The following is a 20,347-nucleotide window of genomic DNA, read 5'->3' on the forward strand; positions in this document are numbered from 1 at the left end:
CAGGAGTTTCCAATACGGCTATTCGTCAAGTCCAAGCTGTCCAAGTCAATTTTATAATGTGTGTATTTGTTAATACTTACGAAAATAAACAGTTTTATTTTATTTTTATTTTATTATATAAAAAATTATAAGCAGTCTAGTTTTCTTTCGATACAACATCGATATTTTCACATGGCATAATGATAATGAACATAAAAAAGGTAAATAATAATATGTATTACCTGTATAAAAGTAATATGTATATTATACATGTAAGTATGTACCTACATAATATTAAGTGGATATCTCATTATTAAGTACAGTAATGTCCACTTATGTAATGTGACTAATGATATTGAGAACAAACTAAAAAATAAGCAGTATCAAGACCGTTCAGTCCATTTTCCCTAGGGTTGCACACTCAAAATTTTGATTTCCCTAATTGCCATCAGATTCTGGTTTACCTATACATGCACAATTTTTGTTGAGATTCTCAATCTCATTAAATACACACCTGCCTGCATAATTATTAGCTATGGGCGGAGCATTGCTGATGAAGTGCACGCTGGTTAAGTCAAATATGTAATAATAGAGCATTTTAAAAACAAATATTAATCGTATTTCCAATAAGAATAATGGACTGGGATTAACTATTTCCACTACAAATTATTATTTGACATTTTATAGATGTCTATAGACTACATTGTGTTAAATACCTTGTGCTTTAGAAAACCTTTCTTTGGTTAAAAAGATTAGAAATTATTAAATTTAGAACTTCACCCCTCAATAAAATTATGTTCTTTGAAATTTTTACATCCTATCCATATAAAATGCAAAAGATTATATATTTTTGTAGAGGCACACACAATATTTAAATCGAATGGAATCTGCAATAACGTTTCTAAACTAACATTCCTAAATCTTTGTTTTTTTCGGCTCTCTCTCGTGCCAAACATAAACATGCATGTTTATTGTGTATTAGCTGTTTAGGGATTAGCTCAGTTGTCAAATGTAAAACATAGGAGGCATTGCGCTAGTCTCTTAAAACCGGCTCGACTCGCTAAATTTATCGGTGACGGTGTGAGGGGCCTGCGGCGGGGCGGGGACTATTTTCGTCTGGCGGCCACGTTTGGAAAATGTGTGGTGACGTCACGATCCTCCGCGGCGATGGCATCATCGAGTACCCGCGACACCGTACGGTCCGACTTGCCAAAATATCGTGGCGAGCTCTCCGCGATCAACTTTATTTTGGTCATTGTTCGAAGGCAACCTCTTCCGACTCACGCAATGCCTTTAATCAATTTGAAATATTAAATTAAAATGCTTGACACATTTAAGAAATATAAAAATAACGATTACCCGTTGAAATGTTTACAATCTAAAAAAAGCGGCGTTTGATTTGTTTAAATACTTTTTTGTTTTGACCTAGGAATAAGTTGCGTAAGTTTTTTGTAGTTTGTGTTTCAACATCGCGGCAACGCTATGTTGAGACTTGAGAACGATTGAAAATTGGACAGACTCAATACTTGAATTAATTTTTTTTTCTTTCTGAAATTATGCATGTTTCAATTTTTACATTGTCAAATATTGACTATCATACTATGCTAGAGCACATTGTACGCAATGAGCTCTGTCAGCCTGAACTTGCAATAATGTAATTGTTATGTTATTAAAGGCGGTGGTAATCAATTATTTTACTAAATAATAAAAAGGCTGCTTAGGCTACATATAAACAAAAATCTTCAGAAAATTTGTAGAGCCTAAACGACGTGCTACGAGATCTTTCCAATGTAGGTATTATGAATTATTTGTTTTAATAATAATATAGCAATTTCCATAGAGTTCTTTTACTTTTGGACATAATTATGTGTTGTATGAAGATATATTTGTCGGATTCTATTGAAGCTTATTGAAATAAAATATCTTCCGTTTCGATAGAAAACATGCTGACGAAGGCATGCTAATTTATGTAGAGTCACTCTTTTTACTACGCAAATGTCACTTACAACCCATGTTTTATTACAAGCAGCAGATAATAATAGTAATATTTTAAATAACCATTCATCCTAGGTAGTTTGTTTACTACACGTAAAGTGTTCTGTGTGTTGAAACAAATTGCTGAAGTGTCATACCTGTTATCAGTATTGAAGTGACAACGTTCCCTCGTACCACGCACAGGGCGAGTGGAATGCGTGATGTTTACATGAATAGTTTAGTTGGAGCATTAGCGATAGGAAACGTCACAATTTTAAAACGGAAACCTCTTGGTAGAAGTTATAGGGTCGCGTACGCGCTATCGTTCGACAGTCATCAGTGCTACGCGACCGTCGCCGCCGCGTGGTACAGTCCGTAGCAATAATTCACAACATCGTTAATTTAACAAGCACGTCAGTTAAATCACAGTGACGTTGTGAACCAATATGAACATAGTGATATTAGTGGAAAGTTGCCATTGATTATACACAGGTGAATAAATCTATGATACGAAACGGCACGGACTTATCTAACGGTCTTGTACAGTGAGGTAGTTTTGTGTTCATGTTCATAATAAGTAGCTTGAATACTTTAGATATTGGTTATTTCAGTATTTTTCTGTCTATATTTTAGTTCTGATGTAGTAAAAGTGTGGTAATCAAGTCGAAGAGATAGAGCTCTACATTATGTATGCTTATTAGGATTTGAAAACAGATACATATTATGAAGCTTACTTAGGTCTATAATGTTATAGTCGAGATAATTTAATAGGCTACATTTGACGTCTATCAATTTTATCTTCGAAGAGATGTAGCTTAAAAACATCGATTTAAAGTGAATTAATCGATACGGACTTGAAACATTAATTGTCAATCGAACTTGAAACACATGTCAATTTTAAAATTCATCAGGCGAATCGCTGTCCCAGTTCTATACTTTCTTTCGTTTTAAGGAGCAAAATGAAACAAGTGTAATACATAATTAAAAAAACACAACGCATTTATTAATTTATGATGATTTTTATTCACAAGTTTTTAGATTTTTAGAGTAACGTCTCCTCTGGTATATAAAAAGAAAAAAGGTTTATTCACACAAAATTGTTGCGACGTCAGTTATTTAAATCAGAAATTGTTTATTATGTTTAGAATGGTTTATCAGTAAAATCAAATCTTAAAATTACTTGCATCGGTCATTATTATTATAAATATGTAATCGTAATTGAAAAAAGTTAAGCAAATGTGCAGTTCATTATTTATTGTTGAATTTTGTTGAACTGTTAAATGTAGGCAACATTATTAAAATGGCTCTACTATAGATAAACAAGAAAATATTATACTAAATAAGTTGCGACAATACTGATTTTTCTCCATTCTGATCACAACAACTGGTAATTTTCAAATTACAACAATTAACAAACTACTAAAGTACCCGTCACGAGAAGCTATAAATTATGTAAACAAACATCTTTTACTAAGTAAACATTTTATACTGCGAGATAATAATAAATTGACCATATTCAATCGACATGAAATATAGACGGGTTATATGAAAGTAACAACCTATTTAATTTAGTCGGATCATATTTTAACGACGCAAAGCGCTATCGTTTGTGTTTCTTGGTACCGGAACGCGTCCGTCGCAGGGATTGTGAACTATCGGGACGCCATTTTGAAATAAACGCATCATTCGAGTTTCGAATGCGTACGAGTTTGTTTCATTGCTTTGCATATATCGCGGATCTGGTTGTTATTGTTAATTTTGTTATTGTTTCGTTATCACTTTTTTATTGTTGTTACTTTAATTGTTGCGTTAATTTTATTTGTTATTACGTATAATGGAGCCAGTAGCCAGTACATCTAAGGAAATAAATTCGCCACGAAAAAAACGTCAAAAGGTGCGTAATACAATTTATCTAAAATATATAATAAGTAAAAAGAAAGAGTTGTTTGTTCAAACGCGCTAATCTTTGGAAACTTAAGGTTAATATTAGAAGTAGGTTTTAAATTGTGAAGTAATTGGTTAGGTTAATTGGTATACCTGGAGATATAGCTTGAGCTTCGTGTGACAAGTGACTACCGGTGATTTTTACAGGTGACGAGCTTTACGGTTAATGAGAAAAATATGGTGATAGACAGCTTCGTGATACATGTCACTGATTCTGACACAGAAATGGAAACATCTGAATCTGACGAATAATTATTCTTAAATAATATTTATGTTAATTAATATTTGTTACTTAATAATTTATTAAATCTTAAACAAATTCATTTTTTTTGTTGGTCCAAATGTTGTGAACTCCTGAACACTTGTTTACAAAATTTATAGCTTCTCATGACGGTTACTTTAGGTACTTGTATGTAATGTGAAATATTTAATTTGAAAATTCAAGGTATAAAAATGTATTAAACTGCATAATTATTTTTTTCTTTCAAAGTACATGGAATATTTTACTTGGCCTAACTTATTAAACTCTACTATTAACAATATTCTATTAGAACAGGGCTTTGCAGTTTAGTCGTCGTCGTTTAAAAACACTTAGCCATAAATAATAGACATATTGATAAGAAAACATAACTTCAAGCAACGTATTTAACTCGGATTCAATGTCGAGCTAGTTTTAATTGTTGATTCAGGATGTAATGGGCAGTGTCGCATTCTTCACTGTTGCAGTTAACTGCTCTGTAACAGATACGTCTACATGTTAGACAGATTATAACGAAATTTGAATGGTGTTTTCGTGCTAATTCTTTTTGAATATATGCCAAGAAACAAATGGAATTTTTTGCATGATGGATGTAGTTTTTACGTAGTGTTAGACAACGATCAAAGTAAAAAGTTAAAATACTACAGAACAACAATTCAGCAATAATATTATTACAATAATTACTAATGAAGTGTCACGAACAGAATTTTATAAAAATTCATATCGTTTTATGAATCCTAGCCAATTTGAAAAAATAAATATTTATAAATTTATACATCCGCATTATGTGGCTAAGTTACTACCCAACGACCTGACAAATGAGTAATATCGTTGTGTTATTTTCGGCGCCTTAATATGATATCATAGCGATAATCGGCGATGCGAATTGCTAATAAAACCATACAAATCGTACACCCTCTCAATGTCTATGTTTTGTAATGGCTATAAAAAAGAAACTTGTTTTTCGATAGCGTGCGATTGAAAACGGTCAGCCATAGCGGTCAGCTGATTTGGAAGTTAGATTTTGGATTTTTTATTGGAATTATTATACGTTTAAAGACTTACAAGTTACAATAGTATTATAAAAAAACGGTTTAAAACGAACATTTTTAGTTTTTACCTGTTGTAGGTATTTATTATAGTTCGTGATGATACTAAAACCAGTCTTTAACATTTTTACGTAGCTTGGTTAGTAAGATTAATTAAACAGCCAGTTTTAAAGAGAAGGACAAAAAAGATAATACAAATGCATTTAAATTTGGAGTCTAAGGAAGTAATTCGAGAGTACAACGACACTTAAACTTATATCTACAGCCTTTGCTCTACTGTCATAGATTACTAAATAGTTAAGTATGTAGTGCTACTGTATTTATAGTGACATCAATTCGATACAACATAATGGACCTTTTCCTCGATAGGTCTTATGTTAACTAGATTTATTGACAGGATGTCTCGATTTTATGAACTCGTTCTTTGATGAGAACATAATCGATGTAGTTAGATGTCTGACCTCCATCTATTGTGAATCGGCAATTTATAGTGTCAACTTTAAATTGCATCTCAATGGTAATTGAATCATTCTATTTTGCTTCGTTTAAAGTACACCGCTCTTTAGTAGACTTTGCTGTCGATAGATGCCTTTGATGTATTTATGTAGAAATTAGAATATTTTTTACCTATAATAATATAAGTATTACGTAGTATAATTAGTACAATAAACTGAAACGTGCAAGTACTTAAAATTAAAAAAAAAAATGTAATAAATTGGATATAAATATCGGTATTCGGTAGCATTAAATCGCTCTTACAGAGGAGTAAATATTAATGTTAGAGTAAATTTAACGGGTGCCACAAATTATACCTAGTAAAAATAAATGTTTTGATGAAACTGCAAAGTGAAACATTGTAATTCTAACAAAAGAAATGTTGATTTTGATAGCATTGGTACCTAGTAATTTATACGAAAAACATTAATACAAATTCATTTCGTAATCTGATTATAATTTTAATTACTTACTACACAAAATACGCGACTCAAAACGAACATAATCTTAACAGATAATGAATCAAAAAAATTATCATTCATAAAAGTAGATAGTAAATTATGAACGTTCTTAGCTTCGCGGTTTCGTGTTTTAATAACATATTGGAATGGAAGAAGACTATCTATTACCGTTATTTACAATAAGGCACTGATGATAGAACGGTAAAAGATTGGAAGCTTCGTATCACTTTTTTCAAAGCTTTAGAAATAACTGTGATCGATATACAATCAAATTTCTGTACAAAATTATACCGTTACATTTAGTTTATGATTCACAAGCCCATAAAACGATATTATTCTAAAAGTACTTACATTTAAATGTATCTTACGAATCAATCAAATTAAAACGCAATTAATAAATATTAAGTACCTAGGTATTTGCTCATCATTGTTTCACGATTTGAAGTCATTACAATATCCTCGTTCACGACCTTAAATTTGCATACGATGTTATATCAGATATTATTCTAATAAATACTTATGGTAAGAAACAATCGATAATCCATTTTGGGAAGTGATCATTTATTATGCAAATATGTCTAACTCTATCTATATTTATAAGATCATACATATAAAGCCATAAGGTTATAGAAATAAATGATGTCTTTCTAAATAAAAATAAATACATATATATAAGTCAACTATTCAAAATTTAAAATTTGCATTTTGCTCTCGACTATCTATACATACATATAATAAATCTGTAGAAGGGTCAATTCTGTACATTGAAAATATTGAAAAAATAAATAGCAGGGGGTGTTACTGGATCGATACCAAACCCAAATATGTGATTAAATTTTTTTTGTCTGTCTGTCTGTCTGTCTGTCTGTCTGTCTGTCTGTCTGTCTGTCTGTATGTATGTGAAGACATCACGTGAAAACTAACGGTTCGATTTCGATGAAACTTGGTATGATTATACCTTATTATCCTGGGCGTAAAATAGGATACTTTTTATCCTGGAAAAATACGTAGAAAAAAAATTAATCTTAATTTTTCAGTTTTATCCATAGACGTTGTTCGGTAGAACCGCGAACACACGTTGCGTAATAAGGTGCGTATAAATTAAGCGCGGCAGCCGCGCGAGCCAATGTTCGACCAGAGTTGAGGTTCATTTGCTGCGCGAGCCAATATGTAGATATATTTTAAGTTGAACGTAGTTGCCGCGCGCGGCAGGCGATCCATCACGAACATCTCTTCTGTAGGACGCCAAAAGTGTAGTCATTTTCTTTTTCAAGTCAGGAATAGGTATATCCATTTTCTTACTGATTTCTACCCACGCATCATACCTCAGCGATTTATTGTGGTATTGGGAGGATTTGCTGTTCCACAAAAATTCATTAGCGCCATACAATTGTATTAGTAAACGGCACTTTTCGTTGTCCATTTTTACGTATACGCCGCGCGAGCCGAATCACCAAAACTACAAACCGTCCACACGGCGCGCGAGCGAACGCCTGAAGCTCCTTTGATGCGGGCTCAAAAACCGACAGTGAGCGGATCGCCCCGCGGCACGTTCGAGCGCGGCAATGTTCGCGTCGCCGCGCGCGGCGATCCCGTCTACATAGTGCGCGGCCGCCGCGCGCGCCTATGTTCGATGGTTTGCCGCGCTTAGTTTATACGCGGCTTTATTATAGGCCCAGCCGTATTTGGGTCCAATAGATATTTATAAGATGTCATTGTCAGAGTTAATCAAAATGGAGACCATCCACGCGAAGACCGACATCCGCGCGGACGGAGTCGCGGGCGGAAGCTAGTTTACAATAGAACAAGAACATTTAAATTAACACTCGTTGGATTACTAACTGACTAAGAGTTTTTTTCTATAAAGTTACATTTTAGATTATTTTTAAATGTGACCTCTTGACTCTTCGTTATTCGTATAGGTAGCGGTGATTTACAAGTAGGCATCTCACGTCATTCAATTTTGAGAATAGTTTGTGCAATCGATTTGCAAATATATTGTTACTGGAACACGGTGGTTGAACTGTTCCACCCACGCACTGGTGTTGAACAGACTGCTCGTTGCATCCGGAGCTGTGATTGATAAACCAATTTAGTATCATTGTCGTGAGAAATGTGGAACGTGACACTAATATAATGTGGAGTTGCAGAGAATAAGGGCAGATACATGATTTTCGTGGATTTCGCGAAGTTTTGAAACAAATATTTCCTTGGATAATATATTAAGTTATAGACCTACTTACAACAGGTAGTCTATTCTAAACCTATCTTCCTCTTGGTTTCTATAGCCTTTTTTAATTGATTGTTATTACGATATAATAAAATACAGCTCAAATTACGTTGTTCAGTTTCATTTGTCTGCAAATTGGAATTAAGTATAGTTTTAATTCTACGGTGCGCGGTGATCGGCAAAAAATGTATGTACCAATTAGTTCCCAATTGACTTTTTTAAAGAGTTAATCGTTTCTCACAGTTGAGTCAATAGTCGTACACGTGCATATCAAATGATAGAGGTAATAATAATTACAGTTTAAATGGTGATGATTCAAGATGAGGTGTTATTAAATTCAGAGCCGAAACAAATTTTAACAATTACCTACGTTGGAATAATCGTGAAATCGAATGAGCGTCGTGTGATTGTCTTGCAATGTGGGCGATAAAAGGCCTTGATCTAAGTACCTGTTAGGTTGTTAATAAGTACCTACGCTGGTTTATGCTTATTTAATACCTGTTAGCTGCTAATGATACCCTACTGAACGCGGCTGACAATTAAAATAATTTATAAAGATATTGGTGTTATGGTTACTGGTTCATGTTCTGAACATTCTAATGATCTTATACTATAAAGCTGAAGAGTTTGTTTGTTTGTTTGAATGCGCTTATCTCAGGAACTTCTGGTCCGATTTGAAAAATTATTTTGATGTTAGAACTTAGATGGCTTTTTTATCGAGGAATGCTATAGGCTATAATTTATCATCACGCTAAGACCAACAGGAGCGGAGCAATGCGGGTGAAAACGCGCGGCACAGCTTGTTTTCAATACTGATAGGTAGTATATTATTATTAGTCTGTGCTGATAGTATGCGCATAGAAAAACGATTCTCTTTTTGGTTCGATAACATAAAGTAATGATTATTATTACTCGATAACTATACCTAGTCAAAACAATGCTAGCAGTTTTAAGAAATATTCTGTACTAGCTTCCGCCCGCGACTCCGTCCGCGCGGATGTCGGTCTTCGCGTGGATGGTTTATTTCTCCATTTAGAGTAACTCTGAAAAGGACATCTTATAAATATCTATTGGAATTTGGAACCAAATACGGCTAGGCCTATAATAATATACGCAACGTGTGTTCGCGGTTCTACAGAACTACGTCTATGGATAAAACTGAAAAATTAATATTAATTTTTTTTCTACGTATTTTTCCAGGATAAAAAGTATCCTATTTTACGCCCAGGATAATAAGGTATAATTATACAAAGTTTCATCGAAATCGAACCGTTAGTTTTCACGTGATGTCTTCACATACAGACAGACAAACAGACAAAAATTTTTTTAATCACATATTTGGGTTTGGTATCGATCCAGGAACACCCCCTGCTAGTTATTTTTTCAATATTTTCAATGTACAGAATTGACCCTTCTACAGATTTATTATATGTATAGATTACCAAAACACGCTTTCCCGTTACTTTAATAATTTTACTGAGATAATCTAAAAAATATCGAAAATAAAAATATATAATATATCACTTACGTGTAGGAACGCAATATCTCTCACATTTCCTAATACCAGAAAAAATAAAAACCTCATTCAAAACTGATTGAGGCATGTAATCTAAAACCGTTTGCTAATATAAAAATAATAATAGTAGGAACAACTAAAAAACATAACGACTAATAGCTATGTAAAAATACATATATATGCTAAAATGTATTGGAGACGACATCACAGCAATGTCTATTTAAAATTTAAATACATAGTATTTTCAATAAAAGTTTGAAGAGTTGGATTACTATACAATATAGAGACTGGATCGCAATGTATATATGTCTCAAATGTAAATTCGTGGGCGTTGATAAATTGTTGCACTGCATTTACTCTTACGTTTAACGTTTTGTTTGGCCAGAAGCAATTATTGTATTAAAGTGTTTGAAATGTCAGAATGTTCCTGCCTTTATCTTATTTGTTTGTGTGCTCTATTGTAGATTCTCAAACGCCGTTATTCTATCCATTTGAAGCATAAATGTGTGAAATTAAGAATCACTGGAGAAATAAATTTAGATATGAATGTTTAAACTGTGACAAGTAATCATTTAACACAAGAGTGTTTATAGCAAAAAATAAAAAAAATCTATAATGTTTCTTATTGCCAGTCTAACTATATGTACTTATGTACAACACAGCCTAGCTCCTGGTAGGAATTATTATTGTTTACAAAATGATAATGGAAAATATCATATGAAGAAAGGGAGTATAAAATAAAGTGATTGAAAGACTTGTGAAGGTTGCCAAATGAGTTCGATGAACTATGTAACCCACGTTATTAGTTATTAGTTATTACATATATCTGTGGCTGAGTTCAGTATGTATTTTTTTAATGGTCCATCAGAATACCATAATTAGTTTATAAAATATTCTTACAACATAATTAAATCTTGCATGTTAAAATTGATCACGTAATGTTAGATCATTTTATATTTGTAATATTTCTACACAGCATATAGCTTGTTTAATGTAAATGACATTCACAATATCTGAGTATGCGATCACATACATATTTTTCCAACAGTAGTGCGTCGCATGAATAATTTTATTGTTAGTTGGGCGCGGGTCTCTGGTCGTTGTTCTGTCGATCGGCGGCTGCGGCAAAGGTGATGTAAGATCGGCTGGCTTCGACGGTGATGTCAGCGCACCTACGCGCCCCTCCCTCGTCTCTCTGCTGACCGCGCTACAGCCTTCCGCTAAATTATACCGACGAGAATTACACATTTTATTAAAAAAAACTTAAAACATACTTTTCATACCATCTGCGGAGCTTTATCTCGGACATACCACACTTATAGGTACATATTATGTTTCATAGTATCAATATCTACATAGGTTTTTTCTTTGTTCATTTATACTTTGACATTTTAATTTTATCATTTCATTAATCAATTAATAATGACAAGGTTATATAAATAGGGCAATCATTAATTAATTAAGAATGCTAGAATAATTATATAAATGTCTTGAATAGGTTTATTCATCTGTGTAAATGTAAATTAACAGATATCGAAGACAATGATTTACATAAATAAAAATGATAAATGCAAAGTGCATAAACCAAAATAAACATAGCTACAAGATAGTGCTATGTTGCAATAAAAGTTGCATAAAATTTGCTACAATGAAAGGATGATATTTAAGTATCGAAGTGCAGTGGGTTATATAACAATGGATTCTAATATACAGTAAGTGAAAGTGCAGTCGTTGAATCGGGAAGATGGAGGGTGCAATTCTAAGCACCCAGAGCAATAATAGATTCCGTAGTCACCTGAAGAACGCAGTAACAACGCTATGCGCTCGCACGCTGCCCAAGTCGAGGTGTAGCGACTCGAGCGCGGGCACGGCTAAACATCACACATACCCCCGGGCCACTCCGCCGAAGAGAACCCCCATTGCATGTCGGATGGAGCCGCTCATATGCGATTTGCCGCAGACGTCCTCATTTATATCACACGAACCTATCAAGTGTGAAACAGATCACATGCCGAATAAGCCGAATGGCGTCGTTAAGCTGCGGGGAGCTTTGGCCAGGTAAGATTCAGTCACCTTGTATTTTAGTCATTTCATTTATTCCGAATACCTACAATTGTCTGATTAATGGCCCAAGAAATTGAATTGATGGTGTAAATAATAATGTATAAAAGATATTTAAAGATTGTTCTGGTTCATCCTGACATTAATAATAGGTACTATACATACAAACTGTGCACAATTTGTTATTTTGTTTAGTTTTTTTTAAAGAAAAGTTTATAAAGATTTTCTCCTGTGTGTATTTTGTTTGCTCTCTTTCGCTACATACGCGGTTGTAAATGAGAAATAAGTATGACCATGTATGACACAATGTAGAGCTGCATGATTACTAATTTAATTAAGACTATGTCTTGCAAGGTACCGTGACCTTAAATCCGGTAGCCATTAGTCCTTTACTTCTTACTACGACCAAGAGTATTAAATGCCTTTTTTATTGCGGTTGGGTCAACAACATTTAACATGACATCATGGTGTTTGTTTATACGATGGCGGTGGTAATGTTGCTAATTACGCAGTCAAAGATGTTTTTATTTATTACTACGCGTAAATAGACCAATAAGAATGTTTTTAAATTGTTTGCTATATTGGCCATTTCCGTATAAACATTTATGCGTACGCACCGTGTCATTTATTGATTAGAACAAGATAACTATTAAATATTATTTTTTTGATACAAATACAATGAAGTCATCGATAAAATATCTCACTTCCTTTTGAATATAGTATTTTGTTAGAAACAACATTAGTCAACAGTATTGAATGTGTTAATAGGATTACAATATATTTTGTAAACTTAAATCAATATCTGAAATGTTTTATACAAAATCATCAATCATTCCTAATTAACAAATTGACTACAAAAAATTATTTTTTTAATGTAAAAAAAATGTGTTGTATAATATAGGTACCTAATACAAGATATTTATATACGAGGTTAAAACAAAATATGTACTTATTTAATTAACCGTTATGTATATGAATTTGAAGTACCTTCTCGTATAGAGGTACTTAAATTTCTATCTGCACATTCATCAAAAGAAATTACACCGGCCATGAGATCACGTGTTTAAACGAACATGACCTCAGACATTTTGTAAAAGATCTTAAAAAAGCCGTTATCCACACGGAAGTGGAGCACAATCGACGTCGATTGTATGCGAATGTGATTATAGTCGGCAAGTATGCTTCGCTATTTCGGCGTCTCAAGCGCTGCTCATTTACGATAGATCGATTCGCGTAACGTCAGATTGTACGTATCTAATTGATCGCAAATGAGAAGTAAATGCACTCGTAACTGCTTTTATAATGAGCATGATATGTGAAAAAGAGATGCGATGTTGCGTCTCGCTCGCACACCATGATGTCATGGTGTATTTTTGTAAATGTCCGACTGCCTGGGTCGCGTGCATGTTTAGTAATTTGTCCGACTTTAATAAAATTTTGGTAATTTTAATCTTAATATTTTTCTCAAGAATTATTGTTTTTACAACTTATATTTATTGTGTAATCATGAATATTTATTATTCTTAAAATGAAGATAAAGTAGTAAGATTTTAGTAAATATTTATAATCTGTAATTATAATTTACAATATCTTATACATACATAATTATGTAGTTATTCTTTTAAAATAAACGAAATGAATGAACCGGTTGGTGCAGAAGTTAGTGACCTTGAGCAACTGTCAGAGGGGTAAGATGGATAGAACTGTAAAAAACAGTTTGATGAACAATGAGTTTTTCTACGTTTTTCGTGTCATTAATAAATACGAGAAACATATGTTTTGTTTGTACGACAAATGCTGCAAATACAAAAACCACAACTTTCTTGTGTTTTTAAGCTTCCACAAATATTTCAATAAAACTATTAAAATGATTGACAAATTCGGAAAAAGACATTTTAGTAATGACTTATGAGTTTAAAAAGTAACAAGTAAATGCTTTTTCTTTTTTTATACACTTGTAAGGTCCTTCAAAGTTAGGAAGGTCTTTGAAAGACCTTATGGGTAAATTTAATGAAGCAGTAATGCTGAGAGAAAGGAATTTTACACTTAACTATAATATAATATGTATTTATGTACTCAATAATCAATTATCACACAATTTATAGCAATAAAACCGTTATATTAAAGTATACTTAATCATTTTAAAGAAAATATTTTTTACTATTCAGATATTGTAATAATTAAGTACTAAAATGAATGTGCATCATCATACCTGTCAGTCTGCAATTTTTTCGTTCAAAGCAATTAAAAATGTATTGTGCGGTCGCTTGAAAAAATAAACAAGAGTTTGCTGAACTCTGATTGGATTACTGTCATACTGACCTCATCATTTATTTCTACATCGTTTGTTTGAAGCCGAACAATTAATGGAATGTTTTTGTTATATTATCGTTGCGGGAAGTTTCTTTGCTTCGAATTAGCTAAATAAATCATATGAGGATAAAATAACAAAGAAACTTCTTATTCTTAAAAACGAGTAGGTATGTAGGTATAACATTGTAGAACCCCAAAAAGTATTTTTATTAAATTCCGAAACAATACATACTATCCTAATGCATGCTTCAATTGTCACATATGGACATCAATCAGATTAACTTTAAGGATTAACAAAAAAATACTTTCGTTAACAAATAAAAAAGAATTTCGTGTATTTTTTTATTTTCTTTTTAGTAAATATTTTTTCTCCGATTCATTAAGTATTTATGACTGAATGCGAATTTACCTACTCTCGTGATTATTTGTTTAACCTTTTCGTACATTGGAGCATGTCGTTAGTTGTTGTAATTGTCGTTTCTTGACTTACATAAATAACTTTTTAATAAACTTTAATATCAATTTACATGGAAAAAACAATATCCAGTGTTTGTCACCAAACGACCCTTCGGTTATCGATCAGGTCAAGTCTGCGAACTCCCGTCTCTCGCTCACGTCATACATCCTCTTGCGAATACAATTATTGTGAATTATCTGACTCCGAGTGCTGAGACTACATGGAGTTATCATAAATACGTGCCGCATTTTACATACTTTCAATTAATAATTATATAGTGATGGATGTATTAAAATATGCTGTGATTATCATGTGCTACGAATGTATTGTGCTTCACGCGTGTAACAAAGTTTATATTCAATATGGATGTGATTTTACGTTGCAAGGAATACCTAGCCAGTATGTATTGACACGCTTTTTATTAGCTTCACCTGTATGTTTGTTTGTAACCGACTTCTTTGGGCGCGATTTTGACCCACTTTAAACGGCCAGATTTCGTTCAAACTTTGTAGATTTATTGAGGACCGATGACAATACACTAATTTGATAAAATTATTCCATTATTCAATTTGCAAAATATGATTTTTGTTATAGGTAAACCAGAATCTGATGGCAAATTGGGAAATCAAAATTTTGAGTGTGCAACCCTAGGGAAAATGGACTGAACGATCTTGATACTGCTTATTTTTTATTTTGTCCTCAACATCATTAGTCACATTACATAAGTGAACAATACTGTACTTAATAATGAGATATCCACTTAATTTATCTATGTAATATATATTATTATTTACACATACCTATATTTGTATACTTATTCATTATCATTATGCCATGTAAAAATATGGATGTAATGATAATGCAGATCAAAACTAGATAACTTATAATTTTTTATAAAATAAATAAAAAAATAATATAAAACTAGTTATGTTTATTTTCGTAAGTATTAAAGATACACACATTATAAAATTGACTTGGATAGCTTGGACTTGACGAATAGCCGTATTGGAAACTCCTGTAATAAGTTTTCATAAAATTATATTGTAATCAACAAAAAATATTATAGTTACCGACTTATAATATTTTTTATTTTAAGTATCAAAACGGGTAAGTCCAATTTACCAATTAAATCTTCAAAATTGAAAATTGTGATGTGTTTGACCCTTCTTCATCGAATGTTTTTCTATACACATTATAAACAACACCTCTTGCTTGTTATCGCAGCGGCTTTTTCGACATTTTCGAAGATTTTTTAGACAAAATCCTAAAAATTATTCATCAATTGCAAAGAAGACAAATAATTTGACAACCAATTTGATAGTTGTCAAATAAAATTGCCATATGAAAATCTTTTATTTCGTAAATATAAATATGCCATCAGATTCTGGTAGACCTATAATTTATATAATTTTCATCTATAGTCGATAAGGTAAGAAAATAATTAAAATTTTAAAGCGTGTTTTTTAGTTTTTTTAAACTATATTATTTTTTTAAATAACATGATTTTATTATTCTATTTACATTTTATATAATAAATATGGGTAATAAACCTAATTTATTTTATTGACTAAGTATAACCATGTTTTTTATGATCATTATTATAAGGATATTTCTAAAAGAGGTGACTATAAAACTACCTACGCAATTGGTCCTAGCTCCTAACATAGTGCTAGAAAACGTCGTCCTTGTCCTAAATGACTTAATGTTTATTATCATTTTGTTAACCTTACTGAAATTGCTTGCCTTATCCGTAAAAGTTGTAGATATGTTTGTTGTTACCTAGAATACAATAATACAGACGCTCGATTCATATTTAAATAGCCTTTAAAACTATACAAATAAATTAACAAAAAATCTTAAAAAAAAATTTAACAAAAAAAAATCACTCAAATCTGAAATAACTTTTCTTTCTTTTGGTTTTCAAATTGATATGACTATCGACATTCATTTCCTTTGCAAAACCTTACTCCATTACATATAATACCACAGATAATATTCCGCAGCGAACCGCAGAATGTCCAATGTAAACAAATTGACGTATCAACATATAATTTTGATATAACATACTAGTTATTTTGATATCCGTGGGCGCGACACTCGTGCGTGGGCGGCGATCTTAGAGAGCGTTACAAGAAACCGCTATCATACATTACTATTTACTTTCACGTGGGAATACGTTGGGTCCGCTCAATGGTTAAGGTAACCCGAGCTAAAGAATGTCTTGTTATGTCTGCATGTCTGCTACTCCGAAAATAATACCACCCGCAAATGTGGTTAGAAATGCATCGCCATAACGCTACTGCTATCACATAAATGTAGACTGTGTCTTTGCTGTTAAACAAGTTCTAAACTATGTAAGTAAATGAAATCTTCAGGTTTATAGGGAAAGTTAGTGTATTTATTCGCTAGATTGCATAATCTGATAGCTAGAGAGCTAGCGCAAAGCTACCTGTATGTATTTGACCAGACCTAGATTTTTGTGTGTTGGTTCCCCTATACCTACTATACATGAGATGAGGAGTCACTAAGCCCAGAGTGGTGGACGGGGCGCGCGCTCAGGTAAGACAGGTGGAAATTTTTGGCGAACTTTGAAACCATTTGACCACGTCTGCCATTTTGATATTTGAAAATAGATTATTATTACTATCGGAAAATAACAATGGCAGACCATTATCACGCGGATAACATTCTGGCAGACACTTATGAAAGTGCTGAAAAAAATACAATTTTGAAAGTATTTGACCAGATCTGCCATTCATATATTTTATTTATTAGGGTCTTAAAAACTTATTTTCGAAACGGCAGACATTTTCATTGCGTACAGACTTCAGCAGACAACAAAACTTTACAGACTTCAGCAGTCAACAAGACTTAGCTTCTATACATGGTCAGATGTATATATGTATTACGTTCCCTGACCTTACATCAATGATTTACTTTATTAATGTTTTTATGGTCATTTACATTTAATTTTGAAAACTATATGGAATAAAATTTATAAATTTGATGATACAAAACTAAATACATGCGTAAAGAATCTCAAATATAAAGTTGTGTTGCAAATAACAAATCATCATTTAAATATTTAGTTTATTTCTTTATTTAAGAAACAATTAACAATTACAAAACAACATAAAAAAAAACACGCATGCATTTATTGAAATGTTCATTCATCATAACTATCGTATGGCGTTGTGTGACTCGTCTTCATAATCCATTGAATCGGATTCTGTAAAAGTAAAACGTAAATATAATTTGGAAAATCCAAAAGTGCACGCCTCATAATTTTTTTTTAATAAATATTTATTAATTATTATTTTTGTTTATTTAATAACAATTAAACCACATCGAATCAGACCCTGAAAAATGAAAGGGTTCTATTCCTGAGCATACTCAAGCGTAAGAGAAAAAAAAAGACTCGATTAGTAAAGTATTTCGGTCGCTATCGTGTTAACAAGAAAAAGGATCCGCACATACAGACACACGGACGTCCAAGACAGAACTTTTTTAAACTGTTTTTTAACTAGTTTAAATAACAAAAATGACATCAAAAATATCATGAACGTTAAAAATAGTGTTTTTTCTTAATATGTGTGTGTATGTATTATCTTAACAAGTGCAATGTATGATACATAAAGACATTTTAAGTTTGAAAAATCAGATGTTTTGCGCGAAGTGACAGTAGTACCCACCTCAACGCTTCGCTTATGAGGCGTGCAATCTATACTAATATTATAAAGAGGAAAAGTTTGTAAGTATGTATGTATGTATGTATGTATGTATGTATGGTTTTCACGCAAAAACTACTGGACCGATTTCAAAAATTCTTTCACCATTAGAAAGCTGCATCTTTACTGAGCAACATAGGCTATATTGCATTTTCAAAAAAAATAGAGATCCTTATCAAAAATGCAATAATGTAACCCAAGGTGTAAAAAAATCCTCAATAAAACTTCTGTCATCGCGTGCGCTGCGGAATCTATTGAAGATAGAACAAAAAAATGTTCTACGGTATTATAGAATGGATCAATATCTACAAGAAAGTCCGCGATACCATATGTCCATCTTCAGTAGTTATGTTACTACAACAACTTTTTTACGTTTTCAAAGTAAATAGAAGTGCCGACAGTAATCAAACCATGTTATCCATACACATATGTAAATCCTTATGCCATTAAATGATGTTTTATTATAGACTGTTTCAATACCAGCAAAATACTTTTTAAATGAAAAGAATTGGATATTCCATTCAAAAGATATAACGAATTTTTAAAAGTGTCAATCTACAGAAAATAGTAGGTATACTGTTCGAGCAGGCCGTAGTGCGGGGGTCACGGAGGAATTCTACCAATATGCGTCTTGACGGAACACAGTGGGGTTTTGGTCGGTAGGAATCCGACATAACCCACGCCCCTCCCCCGGAGGCCGTGGGTATCTATGAAAGATTTCCCCACTAAAACAAAAAAAAAAAGGCCGTAGTGCGGGACGGGGTAAAGGTGATTTTCATGTGATTAAAAATTAAACCTATAGCGGACTATATAGGTCGGAACCTATAGTAGACTTTTCACTGTAACGATATCGCTATCTATGCGGGTGAAACCGCAGGGCATTGCTAGTTATATAATAAAAGAAATGAGTAAAGTCAAAAATAATTATTAAAGAGTTAATCATTATAAACTTACCTAGTAAGGCAATGCCTTTGATGTCGCACGATGCCGGTAGGTGTAGGTACTTCTGCTGCTACATGAAAATATGCTAGGGTTGCAACAAATGGGAAATAAAACAATTGTGATTATTACTATTATGATGTAATCATTTATTCATATGTACATTCAAAACAATTGCGATTATTAAATCTGATGTAATTATTTTTTCATAAATATATAATTATTATTAATTATATAATATATTGCACTGTGAAATATTTACGTATCACTTTATTTTTGATGTTCTTAATTGTCTTTTATAAAATTTAAGTGACGCATTCGCATTGGGATCAACAATCCGATAAGAAAAGAATGGAGACAACATATACATAGCTTTGATTTCAATTCTACAGATAAAGAATATACAATCTATCTAAAATGATACAACGGATGTTTCCGGCGTTTTCTCGTCAAAATACCGAAAAAACGTAATTAATGTATAGTAGTTGGGCGTGAAAGTAAAGAAAACAAATGAAAAGTGTTTTCCATATGATTATTTTTTATTGATTATTCGCGTAAATTTAATACGCGATTAAGAATAATTTCAACGATACAATTTAGTAACCGAGAATTCAGAGAAGGATTAAAGAAAATACCTGCCTGATCATTTTATCAAACTCTAAAAGAATTATGGTTATTTCGCATCACTCGGTTTATTAGTTTGGTAATAATTATTAAAGGTAGTTACAACCCTAGCCATTGAGTCGAACGGTAGGCAACACAATATCGACTTTGTGCGGGTACATATGGTACATTTCTTCTTGCTGTGAAGCGTAATTATTATTATTAAGATTTTTAAAGCTATTTATAGCGTAGTAATTTTCACTTTTGCATGGAAGTGATGTATCTGCTAGTATCTAATCTGTACTGAAAACATCTGGCAATAACCGTTAGAGTGGGAAC

General features: G+C 32.4%; 1 protein-coding gene across 7 annotated transcripts in view; it reads left to right on the forward strand.

Annotated features, from left to right (window-relative positions):
• raw (NDT-like domain-containing protein raw) overlaps positions 1-20,347 on the forward strand; it is a 72,727-nt gene that overhangs the window by 9,653 nt on the left and 42,727 nt on the right. Inside the window, exons 1-2 of one of the 7 annotated variants that reach the window (XM_089714261.1) lie at positions 2,266-2,445; positions 11,438-11,965. The exons of 2 other annotated variants lie outside the window; for them this stretch is intronic. In XM_089714261.1, coding sequence (XP_089570387.1) covers positions 11,652-11,965 — 314 coding nt within the window. In that variant the 5' untranslated portion in view covers positions 2,266-2,445; positions 11,438-11,651. Of the gene's footprint in view, positions 1-2,265; positions 2,504-11,405; positions 11,966-14,888; positions 15,138-20,347 lie in introns of those variants that run through there. 4 more of the 7 variants (XM_089714255.1, XM_089714256.1, XM_089714254.1 and 1 more) reach the window with 4 other exon arrangements.

The sequence above is a fragment of the Colias philodice genome, chromosome 3 (assembly GCF_061535455.1).
Source record: "Colias philodice isolate Cphi_HAF_F1 chromosome 3, ilColPhil1 Martin Lab GWU primary, whole genome shotgun sequence".
Taxonomy (NCBI): domain Eukaryota; kingdom Metazoa; phylum Arthropoda; class Insecta; order Lepidoptera; family Pieridae; genus Colias; species Colias philodice.